This window comes from Anomaloglossus baeobatrachus, chromosome 1 (assembly GCF_048569485.1).
Source record: "Anomaloglossus baeobatrachus isolate aAnoBae1 chromosome 1, aAnoBae1.hap1, whole genome shotgun sequence".
Taxonomy (NCBI): domain Eukaryota; kingdom Metazoa; phylum Chordata; class Amphibia; order Anura; family Aromobatidae; genus Anomaloglossus; species Anomaloglossus baeobatrachus.
In genome coordinates this window covers 631,787,835-631,808,984 of record NC_134353.1, presented here as the reverse complement: position 1 = coordinate 631,808,984, position 21,150 = coordinate 631,787,835, and the positions used below count along the sequence as shown (strand labels likewise).

At 45.7% G+C, this 21,150-nt stretch overlaps 1 protein-coding gene across 1 annotated transcript in view; it reads right to left on the bottom strand.

Moving 5' to 3' along the window:
- The window catches only part of RNF212B (ring finger protein 212B), a 111,686-nt gene that overhangs the window by 67,677 nt on the left and 22,859 nt on the right, over nt 1–21,150 (bottom strand). Inside the window, exon 3 of the mRNA XM_075352643.1 lies at nt 1,926–1,978. Coding sequence (XP_075208758.1) covers nt 1,926–1,978 — 53 coding nt within the window. The remainder of the gene's footprint in view (nt 1–1,925; nt 1,979–21,150) is intronic.

Sequence of the window (21,150 nt, the reverse complement as noted above, 5' to 3'; positions counted from 1 at the left end):
CCGCGGCCCCGCAAAATTGATGAAGCAACATGAAGTATAATCCATCCTAGGGATCTGCAACCTGTCTGCGCCAGCCACCAAGGGAGCGGTTCAGTAAGCTTCCCCTCGGCAGCCGTGTCCTCCTCAGTCTCACTGGCTCACCCGACCGTCTGCAGCTACTTCCGGTCCACCCGGGTCCGGTTCCCTCCAGTGTGCCAGCTTCTACGAGTCCATGATGTCCTGGTACTCTCTCTTTCTCCTTCAGTGTCTCTAGCTGGCTGTTCTGCTTGGTCGGTCCCCCCCTGGGGGAACTGGGTCACAGACCCCCCCAGAGAGCTGTTGTTAGAGCTCTGCCTCTGGCTGAAGTCTGTGTCTTTCTGCCGTGATTTCCTGTCTGCTTCTACTCTTTACTTCTAGTGCCCCCTCCCTCTGGTGACTCCCTCTGTCTAGGTAACTTCCCCACTGCCATGGCAACCACCTCTGTTCTACTTTCAGTGTGAATGCACCTGGTTTCCTGCTTGTGTACTTGCTGTGCTGGCTCCCCAACTAGATGTTCATGCAAATATGAGCTCAGGATGTGTGCAAAGCTTCAGACACCAGCAGTTAACCCCCTCTTACTTGGATCAGTACAGCATCTTAAATCAGACACAATAATCTGTGGCACCTGAGGCCTCAGGGGTGCCACATTCCCGTATGGAAAATTGCAGCACTCCCGGGCTGCAACCAAATAAAATTAGTACACTGCAATTTTCATTACGCATAGAAAAATATGAACATTCTTCCCTTTATGGGAGGCAGGATCACTTAAAACATTTTAATGTTATGCAGAGCAATACGAACATTCTTCCCTTTATGGGAGGCAATATTGCTTTAACGTTGCAACAGTAACATGTCAGGTCAGCAGTACTAGTCATAGGCAATACATGATCAGCAGTTCCATAGGAAAAGAGAAGAAAAGACAAAGAAAAAAAAAAAGCAAAACATTCACTATTTCTTGACCGCTGGCTCCCGAGGGCCAACTCCTGTCCCCAGGCACTGTCCATATGTGGGACATCATCAATTACAATGTCGCATTCTCTGTCGAGGGTACACCAGGAAGAAGGTGTACAGTCTCTTGTCAAAGTTGACGCGTTTACTGTATCTGGCATGAGATGTGATTTTGGTGCACAAATTTGTTGCAGAAATTTCTGGACAAAATCTGCATCTCCTGGCAGAAAAACACGTAAAAACCACATCGCGGACTGTGTTTGGGGTCCATGCACGGACATTGGGTGTTCAGTAAGTTATGACCCAGAACTTTACAATTTGGATTTGTCCATCACTAATCATTATCCATTTGTAGAAGCCATCCTTTTTTCAACTTCAACTTCTTTACAGATGCTGTTATGTTTGCATCAAGAATTTGTTGAAATTTAATTGTTCCCTCTATTCGTCAAATGTTCTTTGTGCCATTGGCTGCAACACAACCCCAAAGCATGATTGTTCTACCCCTATGCTGAATGGTTGGGGTTATGTTCTTTTCCTGAAATTCTGTCATAACTGTTCAGAAGATGGTAAAAGACAGTCACTAGTATTTTACAACACACAGGGAACATGCATTACTGATACCTATCCAGTGGTGCAATAAATAAAAAAAACCCATATAAACTGAAAGTGGTACTGATGTTAAGATAACCCCTTTGAGGCCAGAATCACACTATTAATGTTTGTGGCAGATTTTAATGTAACATTTTGAGCCAAAGCTGCCAGAAGTGGCTGTAAAAAGGAATAAAACAAAACAAAAAACTAAAAAAGCAAAGACTATTCACTTTCTATTTTGACTCAAAAACCTGGAACAAATTCTGCCATAGAAACTGCATAAAGTCATTCTGGCTTCACAACATGTCACATTTCATAGATGCCAAACATTAAAGCTTCAAAACAAAGCAACTGGTTTTTATACTCACATTGTCGGAAATGGTCATATATTTGCAGGCAGTTCTGCATACGCTGCATAAGTCTGTTGGATGGGGAGAAGGGACCATGTTAGAAATTAACTAAAATTACATGCTGGCTCAGAGTCTTGAGGACAGGGTTCAAATACAGTAATACAATCAGCAACATCCATAGCTACACATCAGACAGGTATGATAGTCTAGAGACAGTGCAAAATTAAGATTACGGGTATTTTATCATCTTTTTTGTCAATGAAACACAAGCAATGACTTTTTGGGTCTATTAACACGTTCATATCAGGGCTGTGGAATTTGTCGGCTAAGATTCTGGCTGCATTATTTTTCCACACTCCGACTTAAGCTCCATCTACAACTACGACTACTTCACAAATGGCCAATACAAAGTGATTAGTGATGGGCAAACCTGAACTATAAAGTTTAGGGTCAAATGTGGCTTCAGGGATAATTAAAAAATAATAAAGGAAAAAGAAAGAAAATAACTCATAAAGCAGAAGCGTTATACTTACCGAGTCTCCTGCGTGGCTGTAACCCTACTTCGGGGTCCACTAATTAACCCCTCATATATATTCACTGTTTCTCCCACGCACTGTCAGTCCCGGTGTGTGATTGTTTGTAGTCATACCCTGCCCCTAGTCTGTGTGACAGTGTCTGTGATTGGTAAGTTGCATCCCTAGAGTTCAAAAATAAATAAATATAAAAAACAGAGTGCGGTTCCCCCTCCCCCCAATTTTGATATCCAGCCACAATAAAGCCCACAGCTGGGGCTGATATAGCCCATGGTTAAATGCTCATCACCACCCCCGGCCTAAACATAGCAGTCTGCAGCTGCCCAGAATTGTTGCATTCATTAGATTTGATCCCGATTGCCATGGTACGGTTGCAATATATCTGCATTTTTTTTTCTGTAATTAATTTTTATTAAAGGGAACCTGTAAACCTAAAAGTTTATCCCTCTGCAGCTCCTGGGCTGCATTCTAGCAAGCTTCCTATAGTTTTTGTGGGCCCTTTTTATACCAAAATAAATACTTTATAAACTTGTACCTTTTCGTATGCAAATTTTGAAAATTATCCATGGGGGCGGGCTGCCTGGTGTCCGTTGCTGTCCTCCTGCCGATTTACGCCGCCCCCGAACGCTGAATTTCAAACCTCAGGACGCCGCCCCTGGGTGCCCGTGGTCCCGCGCATGCGCTGTGCGACTGTAGCGGTGCCGTGCACTGTGTGCACGTGTGACCGCTGGTGACGCTTTGCGTGGGTACGAGGTTATGGGCGGAGCAGTGAGTGTCATCAGCAAGTGCCGCCCATAACCTCGTGACCGCACTTTCCCCTCTTCCTCCAGCGTTCTGCGCAAGCGTCTCCTCGTAACCTGTGGTGGCCTGATCCGCGCCTCCCATCTATTTCCTGCTGCAGGGCAAGATGGGAAAGGTGACGTCGGATCATTTGGCCAGCGCTTGCGCAGAACGCAGGAGGCAAAGGGGAGAGCGTGGCCACGGTATTATGGGCGGGCACTTGTGATGCATTCACAGCGCCGCCCATAATATCGTGCCTGCGACCACGTCACCAGCAGTCCTCGCGTGCACGGGACCTAGGGCGCAGTGGGCGGTGTCCTGATCTATGAAATGAAGCAATGGGGGACGGCGTAAACCAGAAGGAGGGACAGTAACGGACGCAAGAGAGCCCGCCCCCATGGAGAATTTACAAGAATTGCAGACAAAAAGGTACAACTTTATAAAGTGTTTAATTTGGTTTAAAAGGGGGCACAAAAAGTACAGGAACCGTGCTAGAATGCAGCCCAGGAGCTGCAGAGGGGGAAACTTTTAGGTTTAAAGCTCAATTTCTGATGACAGGTTCCCTTTAAGTAATTTTAAAAACACAATAAACAAGTGTTTCCTTTCAATGTGCATGAAAATAACATATCAATGTTGATAATACATAACTCAATGTTCAATTAGCTTATAATGGTATCAAGGTAAGCATAAAAGAAGTATCATCAATCTTAGTCGAAAGAAGTATAACAAGTAGTATCCTTCAAAACCAATGTGGTAATAAAACTTGCCAACACTAAAAATTGTGGCTAAACAGCTGTATAGATTTCAGTTAAACTAGCGTTCCTTTGTGAAGACTAGACAAAATTCAGAATAATAGAGTAGAAAGAAAAAGATATAACAAGAGGAAACAAAAGGAAGGAGAGTAGTAGGAAGATGAGAGAGGGGGTGGATTGGGATAAGGAGGAAGATGGGCAACCCGAAAACAATCCACCAGGGACGCCTGATTCCAATGGGGCAAAATGATCCTTATCTACCATTCTCTTAACAATCACCCCTATGACTAGAGACGAGGGTGCTACACTCCTCCATCCCACCTAACCAGCCAGGAGGCTCAATCAGGGCCCTCCCAAAAAAGAGTCCACGAGAGTCATGTGCCAGCGTACTTGTCCCCATCATCCGCCATAAGGGACTCCATACGTTCCAACCCATTCAACTCCTCAAACCATTCCCTGACAGAGGGGACCGTAGTCATCCTCCAGTGTCTTGAGATGATCATGCGAGCAGCTATGAGGAAGAAACGCAGGATACCTCTCTTGGATACGGAAAGGTAACCCGGCAATAGGGACAGTAAGGCAATCTGAGGCATAAGGAGAATCCGTGTACCCGTCACTTGAAAATATATCTCAAAAATTGCGTCCCAGAATGGGTGCAAAAGAGAGCAGGACCACCAGATATGTTTAATAGTACCAGTTTCCGTTCCACATTTCCAAAAGGCATCTGGTAAAGAATGAAAAATTCTTTTCAGCAGGTCAGGTCATCTATACCATCGTGTAACAATTTTAAAGTTTTTCTCCTGTGCGCTACAAGAAATCAACATTTTGCGAGAGAGTGTAAATATTTTAAGGCAATCGTGTTCTGACAGTGTAATCTGGAGTTCTCTCTGCCAAGCTTCTATATAGGCCGGAACACTCCTAGTTTGGGTTTCGCATAGGAGGCTATATATCAGAGAGATAGTATGTTTTGGTGCCATAGTGAGCAAAAGTATGGACTCAAAGGGGGTAGGGGAGGTTGATAGGGCACCTCCCGGGAATCTTTTTTGAAGAAATGTAGTCAGTTGGACATATTCCAGCCAGGACAATCTTTTCCCCGGGCAGGTCTCCTGTAGGGCCTCAAAATATGAAGCTCTGGACAGCCTGTTAGCTACTTGCCCCAAGGTCACTCCTTCATGAGAGCTCCAACATAAAAAGGAGGATCTCTCCATCGCAGGTGGAAAATCTGAATTGTTAAAAAGCAAACTCATACGACCCTTCTTGAGTATTGATGTGTCTATCCCAGAAGAGCAGAAGGGCCTGAGTTAAAGGTTGAAACCTCGAGACAACTGGTCTTTGATGCGATGCGTGTGCCCCAGTGTCTCCTTTGATGTGTGTGCCCCAGCATCTCCTGTGATGTACGCGGCTTAGCGTCTCCTGTGATGTATACGGCCCAGCGTCTCCTGTGATGTATACGGCCCAGTGTCTCCTGTGATGTATATGCTCATGGAAGAGTATAGTGACCATTTTGGATCTACAGGTGCTTCACCAAAGTTTATAATATTGGGAAGCAAAAATGAAAGTGTGCTGTCAAAGTCTGACAGCGAGATGTAACGGTGCCTGGCGCTATCGGACGTCACGTGACTTAATCATGTAACTTCTGATGGTTGCCATGGTAGCACAGGGTCATGTGATGACTCCTGTAGCTATCATGAGTTATTTTCTCTCACTGCCGCCAGACTGCCGTGTGTGAGAGGAGAGCTGCTTTTGTGCAGATCAAAGCAATGCTGCTCTGATCTATAGAAAGGAACAAGCGATCAGACTGCTGATCCTTATAGTCCCCTAGGGATCTAGTAAAATAAAAAAAAGGTTAAAAAAAGTTTTAAAAAATACAAAAACCTAAAAGTTCAAATCACCCTTCATATGCCCGATTGAAAATTAAATGGTTAAAAAAATATACACACACATTTGGTATCACCACGTTCTGAATCGCTCGATCTATCAAAATATAAAATCAATTAATCTGATTGGTAAACGGCGTAGAAGCAAAAAATTTTCAAACGCCAAAATTGCGTTTTTTGGTCGCTGCAAATTTTGGGCAACATGCAATAACAGGCGATCAAAAGTTAGCCTCTGCGTAAAAATGGTACACTTAAAAACGTCAGCTTGAGACGCAAAAAATAAGCTGTCACTGAGCCATAGATTACGAAAAATGAGAACGCTACGGGTTTTGAAAAATGGCGCGAAAAGTGCGCCACTTTTTTTGGACAAGCTTGTGAATTTTTGTAACCACTTAGATAAAAGAAAAGCTATACATGTTTGGTGTCTATGAACTCGTACCTGACCTGAGGAGTCATACGGACACATCAGCGTTAACATAGTGAACACAGTGAATAAAATTTCCCAAAAACTATTGTAATATCGCACTTTTTTTTTGCAGTTTTTCCACACTTGAAATTTTTTTGCCGTTTTCCAGTACACTATATGGTAAAACTTATTTAAAAGTACAACTCGTCTCTCAAAAAACAAGTCCTCATATGGCAAGATTGACGGAAAAATAAAATAGTTACTGCTCTCGGAAGAAGGTGAGCAAAAAAAAAACAAAACAAAACGAAAAAACGGAAAATCACCCGGGGTGAAGGGGTTAAACCTGGTTAGACCAGTTGGTCCTGTGTATAAGTGAGTCCGTTCATCACTAATACTAAGCAATTATGGGATTTTTATCCACTAAAATTATGTTTTAGCCCTAAATGTTTCATTTTCACAAGAGATAATAGGAATAAAAGGGGAATAGAATAAACTGGACCACTAGTACTGTTGCACAATTTCTCTTGAAAGTTGCAATACTTCATATTTAGTTTGAAACTACTGTTTGCTCACATAGTTTAGCCCAGAAGGGAAGCAGTGCGATTTGTCTTTTGGAAAACACTTTTGGTTAGAACAGATTGACGTCATATCTAATAATGAGCGAACACGAACTGTAAGGCAGTCATGCAGGAGACTTGCTAAGTATAACTGTCCTGCTCTAATCCCCCTTTCCCTTTCTACCACCATTCTACGAAAAACAAAAAACCTCAATTTCAATTAAAATTAAACTTTTATTGATATATTTTAAAATTTAGACACCCATTAATAGTGAACACACAAAGGGCATAGATGATGAAGGGGAGGAGCTAAATATATGGGGTCCCTATAGCACCCTATGGGACCTTGCTCCTACCTACCAACGGAGGGTATGACGCCGTAACTGTTTTGGGCGCCCCCGTTCCACGTCGGCTCACCCTCTAGTTGCCCTGGATAGTTAGTGAATTAAGATAGTAATTACACTACGGATGGCCATACAATAGTACTAGAATGTATTAAGTACAAAGTGCTCATGTAATCACACTGTCTGATAGATAACAGCTTCCTATCAGGAAAACCAGGACAAAAAAAAAAAAATCAAAAATTAAGCCCCAATATAGGTAGGCTTCTGCAGAAAAATTAGTCCATAGTACATGATCCAGTACAAATTAGTACATGGTACAACAAAGTGCTCATATAATCACACTGTCTGATAGATAACAGCTTCCTATCAGGAAAACCAGGACAAAAAAATCAAATATTAAGCCCCAGTATAGGCAGGCTTCTGCAGAAAAATTAGTCCATAGTACATGATCCAGTACAAATTAGTACATAGTACATAATACACAATCTACATTAACATAATGGAGGAGCATATTAACATAATGGAAAATTCAGTTCCATCTGTCAGTTTTTCCTCCCATGTCCCAGTGTGATATAGTATGGTATGGCAATCACACATGGATAAACTTTTACACAATCATAATTGCACAGATTTGCACTGCATAAACCGATGCGAATACATGTAATGCAATGCCTGAGGGCAATCATGCAGATGATTCTAATAGAGCAGAAGAAAGGGGTAGAGATAACCCCACAGGGAAGAAAAGAATGGTTACTTCCCTTTTAGCAGCATGGCAGGTAACCTTGGCTGACGCTGGATTTAAACCCTGACATCCTGTGATCTGTGCACACAGCCATGGATTACTCCTACATTCACATCTGATAACTGCAATCCTCCAGCCTCCTGAAGATCCCTATATCATGGAAAGGGGAAACGCGTAGAGGCGATACAGAGCATGCTGCTAAAAGGGAAGTAACCATTCTTTTCTTCCCTGTGGGGTTATCTCTACCCCTTTTTTCTGCTCTATTAGAATCATCTGCATGATTGCCCTCAGGCATTGCATTACATGTATTCGCATCGGTTTATGCAGTGCAAATCTGTGCAATTATGATTGTGTAAAAGTTTATCCATGTGTGATTGCCATACCATACTATATCACACTGGGACATGGGAGGAAAAACTGACAGATGGAACTGAATTTTCCATTATGTTAATGTGCTCCTCCATTATGTTAATGTAGATTGTGTATTATGTACTATGTACTAATTTGTACTGGATCATGTACTATGGACTAATTTTTCTGCAGAAGCCTGCCTATACTGGGGCTTAATATTTGATTTTTTTTTTTGTCCTGGTTTTCCTGATAGGAAGCTGTTATCTATCACAGTGTGATTATATGAGCACTTTGTTGTACCATGTACTAATTTGTACTGGATCATGTACTAAGGACTAATTTTTCTGCAGAAGCCTACCTATATTGGGGCTTAATTTTTGATTTTTTTTTTTGTCCTGGTTTTCCTGATAGGAAGCTGTTATCTATCAGACAGTGTGATTACATGAGCACTTTGTACTTAATACATTCTAGTACTATTGTATGGCCATCCGTAGTGTAATTACTTTCTTAATTCACTAACTATCCAGGGCAACTAGAGGGTGAGCCGACGTGGAACGGGGGCGCCCAAAACAGTTACGGCGTCATACCCTCCGTTGGTAGGTAGGAGCAAGGTCCCATAGGGTGCTATAGGGACCCCATATATTTAGCTCCTCCCCTTCATCATCTATGCCCTTTGTGTGTTCACTATTAATGGGTGTCTAAATTTTAAAATATATCAATAAAAGTTTAATTTTAATTGAAATTGAGGTTTTTTGTTTTTCCCTTTCTACCACCATTCTACAACACAATCAGGTGCCCTTAGACTCATATGGGGTTCAGCATCCAAGAAGATGTTTATTTTCAAGGCCGGTCCCAAACCAGAATTTTTTTTAAAGTCCAGCCGGACCCCTTGAACACGAACATCTTCGGGTTTGCCCATATCTAGTCATGTCGTATTTGCAGAGTCCCTAAGGTGCCAAAACAGCATAAACCTCCCTACAAGTGACCCCGATCTGCATACTACACCACTCAAGGAATCTATCTAGGCTACACCGTGAGCAGAATTATTAGTCAGATTGTATTTTAGAGGATTTTTTTATTATTGATCACCAACTATGTTCTCGATCCACCCAAAAGACTCATAAATATCAAAGCTTAATATTTTTGGAAGTTGGAGTGTGTTTTTTTAGATTTGGCTATCTTAGGAGGATAACTGTTTGTGCAGTTAACTATTACTGTACAGAATTATTAGGCAACTTAATTAAAACTAAATATATTCCCATCTCACTTGTTTATTTTCACCAGGTAAACCAATATAACTGCACAAAATTTAGAAATAAACATTTCTGACATGCAAAAACAAAACCCAAAACTATTAGTAACCAATATAGCCACCTTTCTTTATGATGACACTCAACAGCCTACCATCCATAGATTCTGTCAGTTGCTTTATCTGTTTACATTGCGTGCAGCAGCCACCACAGCCTCCCAGACACTGTTCTGAGAGGTGTACTGTTTTCCCTCCCTGTAGATCTCACATTTTATGAGGGACCACAGGTTCTCTATGGGGTTCAGATCAGGTGAACAAGGGGGCCATGTCATTATTTTTTCATTTTTTAGACCTTTACTGGCCAGCCACGCTGTGGAATAGTTGGATGCATGTGATGGAGCATTGGCCTGCATGAAAATCATGTTTTTCTTGAACAATACAGACTTCTTCCTGTACCACTACTTGAAGACATTGTCTTGCAGAAACTGGCAGTAGGTCTGGGAGTTGAGCTTCACTCCATCCTCAACCCGAAAAGGTCCCGAAAGTTCATCTTTGATGATACCAGCCCATACCAGTACCCCACCTCCACCTTGCTGGCATCTGAGTCGGAGTGGAGCTCTCTGCCCTTTACTGATCCAGCCTTTGACCCATCCATCTGGCCCATCAAGAGTCACTCTCATTTCATCAGTCCATAAAACCTTTGAAAATCAGTCTTAAGATATTTTTTGGCCCAGTCTTGACGTTTTATCTTATGTTTCTTGTTCAAAGGTGATCGTTTTTCAGCCTTCCTTACCTTAGCCATGTCCCCGAGTATGGCACACCTTGTGCTTTTTCATAGTCCAGTAACGTTGCAGCTCTGAAATAAGGCCAAACTGGTGGCAAATGGCATCTCGGCAGCTTCATGCTTGATTTTTAATTTTCGCTTCTTGCGACCCTGTTGGCTATTTGCCATGAAACGCATGATTGTTCGGTGATCACGCTTCAAAAGTTTGGCAATTTCAAGACTGCTGCATCCCTCTGCAAGACATCTCACAATTTTGGACTTTTCAGAGCCCGTCAAATCTCTCTTCTGACCCATTTTCCCAAAGGAAAGGAAGTTGCCTAATAATTAAGCACACCTTATATAGGGTGTTGATGTCATTACACCACATCCCTTCTCATTATAGAGATGCACATCACCTGAGTTACTTAATTGGTAGTTGGCTCTCTAGCCTATACAGCTTGGAGTAAGACATACTGAACATTTTAAACACAGATGCTTCAACGAATTCTATGACGTTGGGCTGTGAAACAATTAAAGTTTTTTCAAATAAAATGTTAATTTAGCCCTGTCCAGCGTGTCCGTCTAAATCTACAACAAATAAGATTCAGATAGGACACCCTGACAAAACCATTTACTATATGAAGAAGGTAGAGTAATCTGAATTCCGTCTGGTCTCTGTTTCGGCGGTGCCAGTCATTTTAGGAGTCCACAAAGCCAACGCCAACTACTTTTCTGCATGCCTAAAAAACATAGAACACAACCAGAAGAGAGGCTAGACTGAATCAAGACAGGCCTTTTAGCTACAAACTGACTCCTTATGACTCATTAAAATGAATGTTTCCGTGAAAAGGCTTTGTCTGAATATTGTATTTAGGAGATTAAGGCTGCTTTCACACTACGTTTTTTTAACATGCGTCCTGAACATTTTTTTGCTGCAAAAGCGGATGCTGTTTTTTCAAAGAGAAACGCATGCAAACACAAGTGTTATTTTACAGGATTCTGTCACTCAAAATTATGGGCGGGTATTGGAGTCATGTGATCGGGAGTGAGGGGAACTGAACATTATAGACTTTAAATTCAGATGGAGAAAGAGAGAGAGATAAAAAGAGAGAGAGAGAAAAAGAGAGAGAGAGAAAAAGAGAGAGAGAGAAAAAGAGAGATAGAGAGAAAAAGAGAGAGAGTGAAAAAAAGAGAGAGAGAAAAAGAGAGAAAAAAAGAGAAAAAAAGAGAGAGAAAAAGAGAGAAAAAAAAGAGAGAAAAAGAGAATGAGAGAGAAAAAAAGAGAGAAAAAGAGAGAGAAAAAAGAGAGAATAAGACAGAGAAAAAAAAGAGTGAAAGAGAGAGAAAAAAAGAGAGAAAGAGAAAAAAAGGAAGAGAAAAAAGAGAGAGAGAAAAAAAGAGAGCGAAAAAAAGAGAGAAAAAGAGAGAGAGAAAAAAGAGAGAAAGAGAAAAAGAGAGAAAGAAAAAGAGAGAAAAGAGAGAGAAAGAGAGCGAGAAAAAAGAGAAAAAAAGAAAGAGAAAAAAAGACAGAGAAAAAGAGAGAAAGAAAAAAAGAGAAGAAAAAGAGAGAGAGGAAAAAAAAGAGAAAAAAAGAGAGAAAAAAGAAAGAGAAAGAAAGAAAAAGAGAGACATAAATGCCTTCATAGTCACCCCCGACACCCACATGTCAGACCACAACCAGACACTGCTGTACCTGAGATCCACGGACAAGTCACTCACACAAAAGCCCCACTTGAGCTGTCTCCACAACTTTCCACCATCCTTCAAGTGGCCCAAACTGTTAGCCATTGAATACACCAACATGACCAATAGAACAGAGATTAAAGAGCTGCTTGTAAACTTTCACACAAAATCCTATACTTCAAACCAGCAAGGGGTCAACCTGGCAGTAAACGACTTTAATAACATCCTATATACCATGGCAGAGTTAGCAGGCCTCAGAAGGACCAACTCCAAGAGACTTACAAATAAACAAGGCCAAAATGGTTTGACAAAGAATACAAGGCACTGCGCAACTCCCTAAGGGGTACTTTGCACACTACGACATCGCAGGTGCGATGCCGGTGGGGTCAAATCGAAAGTGACGCACATCCGGCGTCGCAGTCGATATCGTATTGTGCAAATCCTTTTTGATACGATTAACAAGCGCAAAAGCGTCGTTATCATATTATCGGTGTAGGGTCCAACATTTCCATAATGCCGGTGCAGCGACAGGTGCGATGTTGTTTCTCGTTCCTGCGGCTGCACACATGGCTGTGTGTGAAGCCGCAGGAGCGAGGAACATCTCCTACCTGCGTCCCGGCTGCAATGCAGAAGCAAGGAGGTGGGCGGGATGTTTACATCCTGTTCATCTCCGCCCCTCCGCTGCTATTGGCTGCCTGCCGTGTGACGTCGCTGTCGCTTAGGAAGGAGGCGTATCGCCAGCCAGAGCGACGTCGCAGGGCAGGTGAATGCGTGTGAAGCTGCAGTAGCGATAATGTTCGCTACGCCAGCAATCACAAGATATCGCTACTGTGACGGGGGCGGGGACTATCGCGCTTGACATCGACGTTTTTGCGCTCGTTAATCGTATATCGATTTGACCCCACCGGCATTGCACCTGCGATGGCGCAGCATGCAAAGTACCCCTAAGGGTAGCCTCAAATAAAAAACAGAGACCGCGACAACAAGGAGCTATGAGCGGTCCATGACACCCTACAGAGGCAATACAAGCGAACCCTCAAAGAGAAAAAACAAAAGCACATCTCCCACAAACTACAGCAGCTCGAAGACTCCCTCTAGGACAACTCATGCTGGGAGACATGGAGCCATATTGGTACAAATCCCAAGCAAAGCACCCTCTACATTCAAAATGGCAACATCTGGTACAGCTACTTCAAGGGCCTCTACAAGAATATTCCAGAAGAAGACCTAACCCCAGAACATCTTCATCTAATGACTAAACTGAAAGACATGAAGGAGACAATCAAAGACTTCCAAAATCATCTGGACATACCAATCAGTGTGCTGGAAATTAAAGACAGAATCAAACTGCTAAAATGTAAGAAGGCCAGAGGCAGTGACGGCATCCTGCCAGAGATGATCAAATACAGTTCCCCAGACATTCATGCAGCACTGGCAAAACTATTCATCCATGTCCTGAGTGTCGGCTACTTCCCTCAAACCTGGAATCAAGGTCTAATAACACCCATCTACGAGAATGGAGACCGACATGATCCAGCAAACTACAGAGGGATCTGTGTCAACAGCATTCTGGGAAAACTGTTTAACAGCATCATTAATAAAAGGATTATCGCCTTCCTCACCCAGGGTGACATCCTCAGCAGAAGCCAAGGTGGGTTCATGCCAAACCACCCCACCATAAATCACATCTACACCCTGCACAGCCTCATCAAGACCCACATCCACAGCAAAAACCAGGGGAAAATATTTGCATGGTTCGCGGACTTCAAAAAGGCATTTGACTCAGTGTGGCACCCTGGCCTGTTCCTGAAACCTCTGGACAGCGGAATAGGTGGCAGAACCTACGACGTGATCAAGAGCTCATACACTGAGAACTGGTGCAGCGTGAAGGTGAACGGGAAGAGGACGTCTTTCTTCTGACAGGGCCGTGGGGTCAGACAGGGCTGCAGCCTGAGCTCAACTCTATTCAACATCTATATAAATGGACTAGCAGCAGCTCTAGAGTCCTCCCCCACTCCAGGCCTCAGTCTGCATGACTGAGAGGTGACGTGCCTGCTTTACGCAGACGACCTCCTGCTACTCTCCCCAACCGAAAGAGGCCTCCCAAGATAGCCTGGCAGTACTGGAAACATTCAGCACCAAATGGGCATTTCCCATAAACCAAAAGAAGACCAAAGTCATGGTGTTTCAGAAGAGGAACCAGAATAAAATACCCACTCCCTCCTTCACATTAAATGGCTCCATGCTGGAGAAGACCAGCAACTATACCTACCTCGGTCTGGAGCTAAGCAATAACGGGAGCCTCAAGCAAGCAGGAGAAGCCCTGAAAGGAAAAGCGTGCAGAACCTTCTATGCCATCAGAAGACAATTGTACCACCTCAAAACACCTGTGAGAGTCTGGCTCAAGATATTTGACAGCGTCATCACCCCTATACTGCTGTATGGCAGCGAAGTATGGGGCCCAGTGACCTATCCAGATCACACAAAGTGGGATTCCAGCCCAGTCGAAGTCTTCCACATGGAGTTCTGTAAATATCTCCTCCAAGTCCATCGCAGCACCTCAACCATAGCCTGTCGGGTAGAGCTGGGCCGATTCCCGTTATGGTTCAGTATACACAACAGGGCGCTATCACACCAGGCACACATACAGAACAGCAACCCCAGCTCCTACCATCATAAAGCCCTGCTGAGCCAGAGCCCAGAGCAAGTGATAAACCCCGGCAGCCAGTACAGCCAAAGTCAGCAACACACCCTGACAAAAGCCCAAATAAAAGAGATCTCAGAGAGCTGCAAGATGCAATACATAGAGGACTGGAAGAGTGAATTAGAGAACTCCCAGAAACTCACCATCTACCAGTCACTGCGGAGGGACTACAATCTGGCCCCATATCTGGAAAGGTTACGCCACCCCAAATACAGGCAGACCCCGAGTCTATACAGACTGAGTGCCCACAGCCTAGAGGTGGAAACAGGGCAGCACCGACAAGCCACGGGAGAACAGACTGTGCCAGCACTGCCAGCAGGGGGCTCTGGAGGACGAGGCGCATTTCCTGCTGTACTGCAACAAATACTCAGCAGTGAGGGCCTCCCACTTCCAGAAACTTACCACTCATACCCCGGACTTTCCATCCATGAACGAGGAGATGAAACTCCGCATCCTACTGGGGGAAGAGGAATCAATGGTGGAGATCGCTGCCCAATAAGTCGCCACTTGTCATAAGCTGAGAGGAACATAACGCCCCTAAAAGGACTTTCAGAGCCCAAATTGTGCCCCCAACTCCCCATAACCCTGATCCACTCCCACCACACTTACTGTATTTCTCTTGCTTTGGCAACACTAATTGTATTTTGGTCCTGCCAATAAAGCATACTGTATTTGAATTTGAATTTGAGAAAGAGAGAAAAAAGAGAGAAAAAAGAGAGAGAAAAAAGAAGAGAAAAAAATGAGAGAAAAAGAGCAAGAAAAAGAGAGAGAAAAAAAGAGAGAGAAAGAGAGAGACACTACCGCCCCCATCATCAACCCCCAAACGCACGCACTACCATCCCCATCATCACCACACACGCAGGCACCACCATCCCCATCATCACAGCACACACGCAAACACTGCCGTCCCCATCACCACCTCACACACGCCGGCACTACCTGAGTGACATCACCGCTGACAGCGTGATTCACTTCAGTTGCTCTGTGGAACTCACAGTGAGCGGCGGTGTTCTACAGCCGCTCCTGTCAGCTTCCGATGTAGCAGAGCTGGAAGCATCTTGGGACCTCGTGTGGATTAAGACGGACCTGGAGGGGTATTTGGTCATTTTAATAAAGTGGTGAAAGAGGGTGGGTTTTTTTGTCTTTTATTCCAAATAAAGGATTTTTTGGTGTTTGTGTTTATTTACTTTCACTTACAGGTTAATCATCGGGGATGTCTCATAGACGCCTGCCATGATTAACCTAGGACGTATGGGCTATGGGCTGCCATTAACTCCTTATTACCCCAATTGCCACCGCACCAGGGCAATTCGGGATGAGCCGGGTAGAGTCCCGGGACTGTCGCATCTAATGGATGCGGCAATTCCGGGCGGCTTCTGGCTGATATTTTTAGGCTAGGGGGCTCCCCATAACATGGGGCTCCCCATCCTGAGAATACCAGCCTTCATCCGTGTGGCTTTAAGTTGGCTGGTATCAAAATTGGGGGAACCGCACGCCATTTTTTTTAAATTATTTATTTATTTATTGTACTGCACGATATAGACCCGCCCACCGGCGGCTGTGATTGGTTGCAGTGAAACAGCTGTCACTCAGCGTGGGGGCGTGTCTAACTGCAAATAATCATAGGCGCCGGTGGGCGGGGGAAGCAGGGAATATGAGATGGAATAATGAGTGGCCGGCATTTTCAAAAGAGAAGCCGCCAGACCAGTGTGACAGCTGTGGAGCGCCGCGGCGGTGATCAGTCAGTGATTGGTGACTATGAGAGAGGGAGTGACCGACAGAGAGAGATAGAGACCGACAGAGAGAGAGAGAGGGAGAGAGAGAGAGGGAGAGAGAGAGAGAGAGAGAGAGACCGACTGACAGAGAGAGACCGACAGACAGAGAGACCGACAGAGAGAGAGTGAGACTCTGATCATGTCAGGCTGGTTTCTGCCCAACAGGATCCTATCAGCATGCCAGCGTTAACATGCGTTTGCGTGCAGTATAGTGAGGATCCAGTGTCAAAAAGTATTTGGACGCTGGATCCTCACTATAACACACGCAAACGCATGTCAACACATGTTAACGCGCGTCTATTGCAAATGCATTGAAATTAAAACGCATTTGCACTGGATCCACTCTCAAAAAGATGTTCAGGATGCATGTTAAAAAAACGTAGTGTGAAAGCAGCTTTAGACGTAAACCCACAGGGTAAGTGTCTGCACATAGCCCAAGATAAGGCCTAAGACACACGGCATGAAAATCGGACTGAGTGGAGTGCGATAAAATATTGCTTTCCACTCGGACCAATATTAGCCTATGTGTCAGCACCCATGAGCAATTATTTTCTCAGCCCCAATCGGACCAAGAAAACAATCGCAGCATGCTGCGATTGTAATGCGAGACTCTTTCTCTCGCACCCATTCAAGTATGAGGGGCGAGAGAAAGATCACACTGCATTCGCGGTACACCGGTGTACCGCGAATGCAGTGCGAGAATGGCAATAGCCGGCTACGGAGGAGAGAGGGAGATAAATCCCTCCCTCTCCTCATCTGTGCCGGCCCGCCCCTCCTCAGTGCCGGCCCGTTCCCCGCAGCTGAGGTCCGATCACATGATCAGTCGCAGTGACATTCGCATGACACTCGGCTCCTGCTGTGCTGCCAGCGCGAGCCGAGTGTCATGTGAGGATCACATTAGTCCCAGGCTTAAATGTGAAACTAGCCGGGGGGTGGAGCTTGCTGATGACCGAGTGAGATGCTGTGAGAACGGGCTCTCTCTCAATTCCGTCCCAAAGACCGACTTACCTTATCCCCAGCCGTGATATCATCTCATGGGCAGAGCTAGGAAGCCCTCTGGTCCCGGTACCGCCACTGTAAGAACCCAGCCGCATATGGAGCGTTTCCTGAGCTCTGAAACGCCCCTGCCGCCCAGACAGACACGAGGCAAGATGGCGCCGGCTGCTGCTGCTACTGCTGCAGGACGCACGTCCCAGGGAGAGATGTCAGCCTTGGAGGAAACCACCGGTGAGCGTGTGAAACCCCGGGGGGATAAATCCGGAGGTGGAGATAAGCTCTCTCCTGCTGAACTCAGTAATCTCCTCAAAACACTGCCCACCAAAGATGACCTGGAGGGATATATAGCAAGGCTGGAGCACTCATACAAAAAAAGAGCTCCATACGCTGAAAATGGAGTTTACCTCCAGAATAGAGGAGGTAGAAACCTCCTGTGAGGAAATAGGGATACATTCTGATCTATTAAGCCATATTCCTATAGCCGCCATCTTGTCAAGGTACGACCATGGTATCTCGTTGTGTATGACTGGGTCTTAAGGCCTAAGGAGGCTTCAATCAGTATGCTAATTAACTTGAGGAAATTAGATGAGCTAGTTGAGCCTGAGAACAGTAAGGGAAAGGAAGACCCAGCAAATGTAAAACACAAGGTGTCAAAATCAATTAGGACAGCCCTTCATCCAGCACACCCCCTGCGGAGTGAATTGTCCTACACAGGAGGTGGGAGGGAAGCTCCAGGTTCATAGCCTAACTTTAAAGGTCCCCTCCAGACAATTTGGAACCGTCAGTAGAGTTTCGATATTGGGGGGTACCTCGCCCCCACAGACAAGACAGGCACATTTTCATATTCCTGAGGGCCAGACGCACGTAACATATATTTCGGCAAAACTGTATAATGTGCATAGCCCTCCATAATTAATAACTGGCCACAGGAAGCCCGCAGGACCCTCATATTTGGGTCATATCGTCCGTGTGAGTAGCTCAGGGGCCAAGTTATGCTGGGAAATATAACGTTAGATTATTCTCAGCCAGCAGCAGGGGGATGTCACGAGGGAGGGCCATATGAGCCCGAGACACAACAGATAAAAGTAGGTGCAGGGATCTGCACATTGTCTTTGCTCGGGGGCCATGCGTACTATACACATGTGAGGAAGTCCATGAAACCCTGGTCGAACGGCACCCTCCCTGTGGCCAGACGCATAAGGTAACTGCTTGATCTGACTCTGTTGTAACCCCGTCTTATCTGTAGATGTACTCTGACCTATATACTGTATATATATTCTATAAATTCCATATTGTATATATTGTAGTTTCTAGTGTGCCATTAGGGCGATTAAAATATATAATTTAATCTTGGGCTGTTGTGTTATCTCGATCCTGAATTCCACGTCTGTGTGCTCGGCGTAATAGTTATCGTAATCGATTGGTGGCAGCACGTTTATGCCAAGGATGACTGAGGGGCAACCAGTGAGATCTGGGGAGGCTTAGATATATTCCGTCCGCAGAGGTCAGGGGAATATATACCTTACTCTCACCGGGAACCCTTCAATCATCGGCATAGTAGAATAGCGGCCTCCTTGCTTATTGTCGGCAATTCCATAATTGGCCTGACTATAAGAGGGGCGCTAGAGAGCGCGTCACGTGCTCTGTGAGGTGGAAAAGGGGGGGTGTAACTTCCACTTCCTCCCCCATTTCGTGACATATTCGTGGCAGCGGTGGGATCGTGTAATAGTGTGTGTGAGTGTGAGACCCATACTCCCAGACACTAAAGACTGCCAGTCATAGCTGTGGCTGCTGGAGTCTTAAAGGCCCTGTCACACACAGAGATAAATCTTTGGCAGATCTGTGGTTGCAGTGAAATCATGGACATATTGTTCCATTTGTACACAGCCACAAACCTGGCACTGATTGTCCACAATTTCACTGCAACCACAGATCTGCCGCAGATTTATCTCTGTGTGTGACAGGGCCTTAAGACCAGCTCAACACTAGAGTGTCAGAGTGCAGATACTGTAAGGTGTGTGGAGGCATCAGGTGGCAGTTCTGTGTCAGTGATCAAAGTCTGCAAGAATGGCTGAGGGCACCAGGGGCCGCATAGCTATGCAACTGGCCAATGCTATAGCCGGAGCCGAAGAGGTGGCGGATGGTGTTGTGTGCAGCGATGAGGAGGTTGTCCACGAGTCCTCCAGGAACCCGACGCCTGAGAGCCGCTCTGCAGAGGACAGTGCACAGCCTGGCAATTATGGACGCGGCGAGGAGGAGCCCACCCAATGGTCCTCAAGGAGCCAGATGCCAGTCCTCCACTCTGCAGTGGACAGTGAATCACCAGGCTCTGCAGCGGGTCGCTCATCACCTGGCTCTGCGATCACCACTTGCCAATCCCTCCAGCCTGAGAGGTTCGGAGGCCCTCCTTCAAGCTGCTGTGGCTAGTCTTACAGCTGGAGACCAGAACACCTACAAAATGCTCATGGCAGAGCATGGGTGTCAGGCTGCGGAGCGAGACACCAAGCCTCCAAAATTCCGTGTTGAGGACTTCCCTGTACTGGAGAAGGATGGAGACTTGGACTCTTTTCTGACGGCCTTTGAACGGACAAGCCTGCAGCACCATCTGGACAAGGATCACTAAACCAAGTACCTGACCACCCGTTAAGGGGTAAGGCCCTGGATATCCTTGGGGACTTGCCTGCTGAGGCAGATCAGGGCTATAACACCATCAAGCGGGCCCTGATCCAACAGTACTACCTTACTCCGGAGTCCTACCGCAAGAAGTTCCGGAGCCTGCAGAAGGGACGAAAGGACACCTGGGCTGACCACCGGCGGGCCCTTGCCAGAGCTGCCGACCACTGGACCCAAGGCCTGCAACTTACCACAGGACCGGAGATCCTGGATTTGTTCATCACGGAGCAACTCTTGTGGAACTGCCCTAAGGATCTCTGCCAGTTCATCCGAGACCAGAAGCCAAAGGGGTCCACTGCTACAGCTGCCCTGGCGGATGACTACACCAACAATCGGGCCCCTAAGGCCAAGAGAGCGGCCGCCAGCAGCAAATGTAGAGGGGGTAAGATGAATCCTGTGACTGCCCCACCTGCCCCTAGACTGTCCCCCTCGACTCCCCTCTCCAGGCCAGTGGCAGAACCAAGACGGTGCCACCAGTGCAACCAAACTGGACACTTCAAGGCCATGTGCACTCAGCGCCCCAAGGCCCTGGCCCCGTCTCCGTCCCAAAGGCCGCCCATGGTGATGTGTGTGGGTGGGGGTGGTGGTAGGTCCCTGGACAATTTCCAACCCGTCACAGTCGGCCGGTTTATGACCATGGGACTGCAAGACATCGCCGCTGAGATGACTCTGGTACGGCCTGAGATGGTGTCCCCCCCAAGACTTGGTACCCAGAAAAAACGTCGCTGTCTCCAGGATTGGAGGCATTGAACTGGCTCTGCTCGTCGCCAAAGTTTATTTGGATTGGGGCGCAGGACGAGGGGTGAGGGAGGTGGGAATAACTGATAGGATTCCCGCCAAAGTGTTACTTGGGACAGATTTGGGGCGGATAACCTCCCAGTTTGAGGCCCCCGAATCCCCAAGGGCTGATCTTTCAGCCAGTACTGACATACCCCCTGGCGATGTTGATGTGTTATCTGTACATGTGCTTACACTGACACCACACACACACACAGCTGCAGCTGTGACAGGGGAGGGGGTCAGAGAAAGGTGTGACAATGCCTTTACAAGTGATCAGC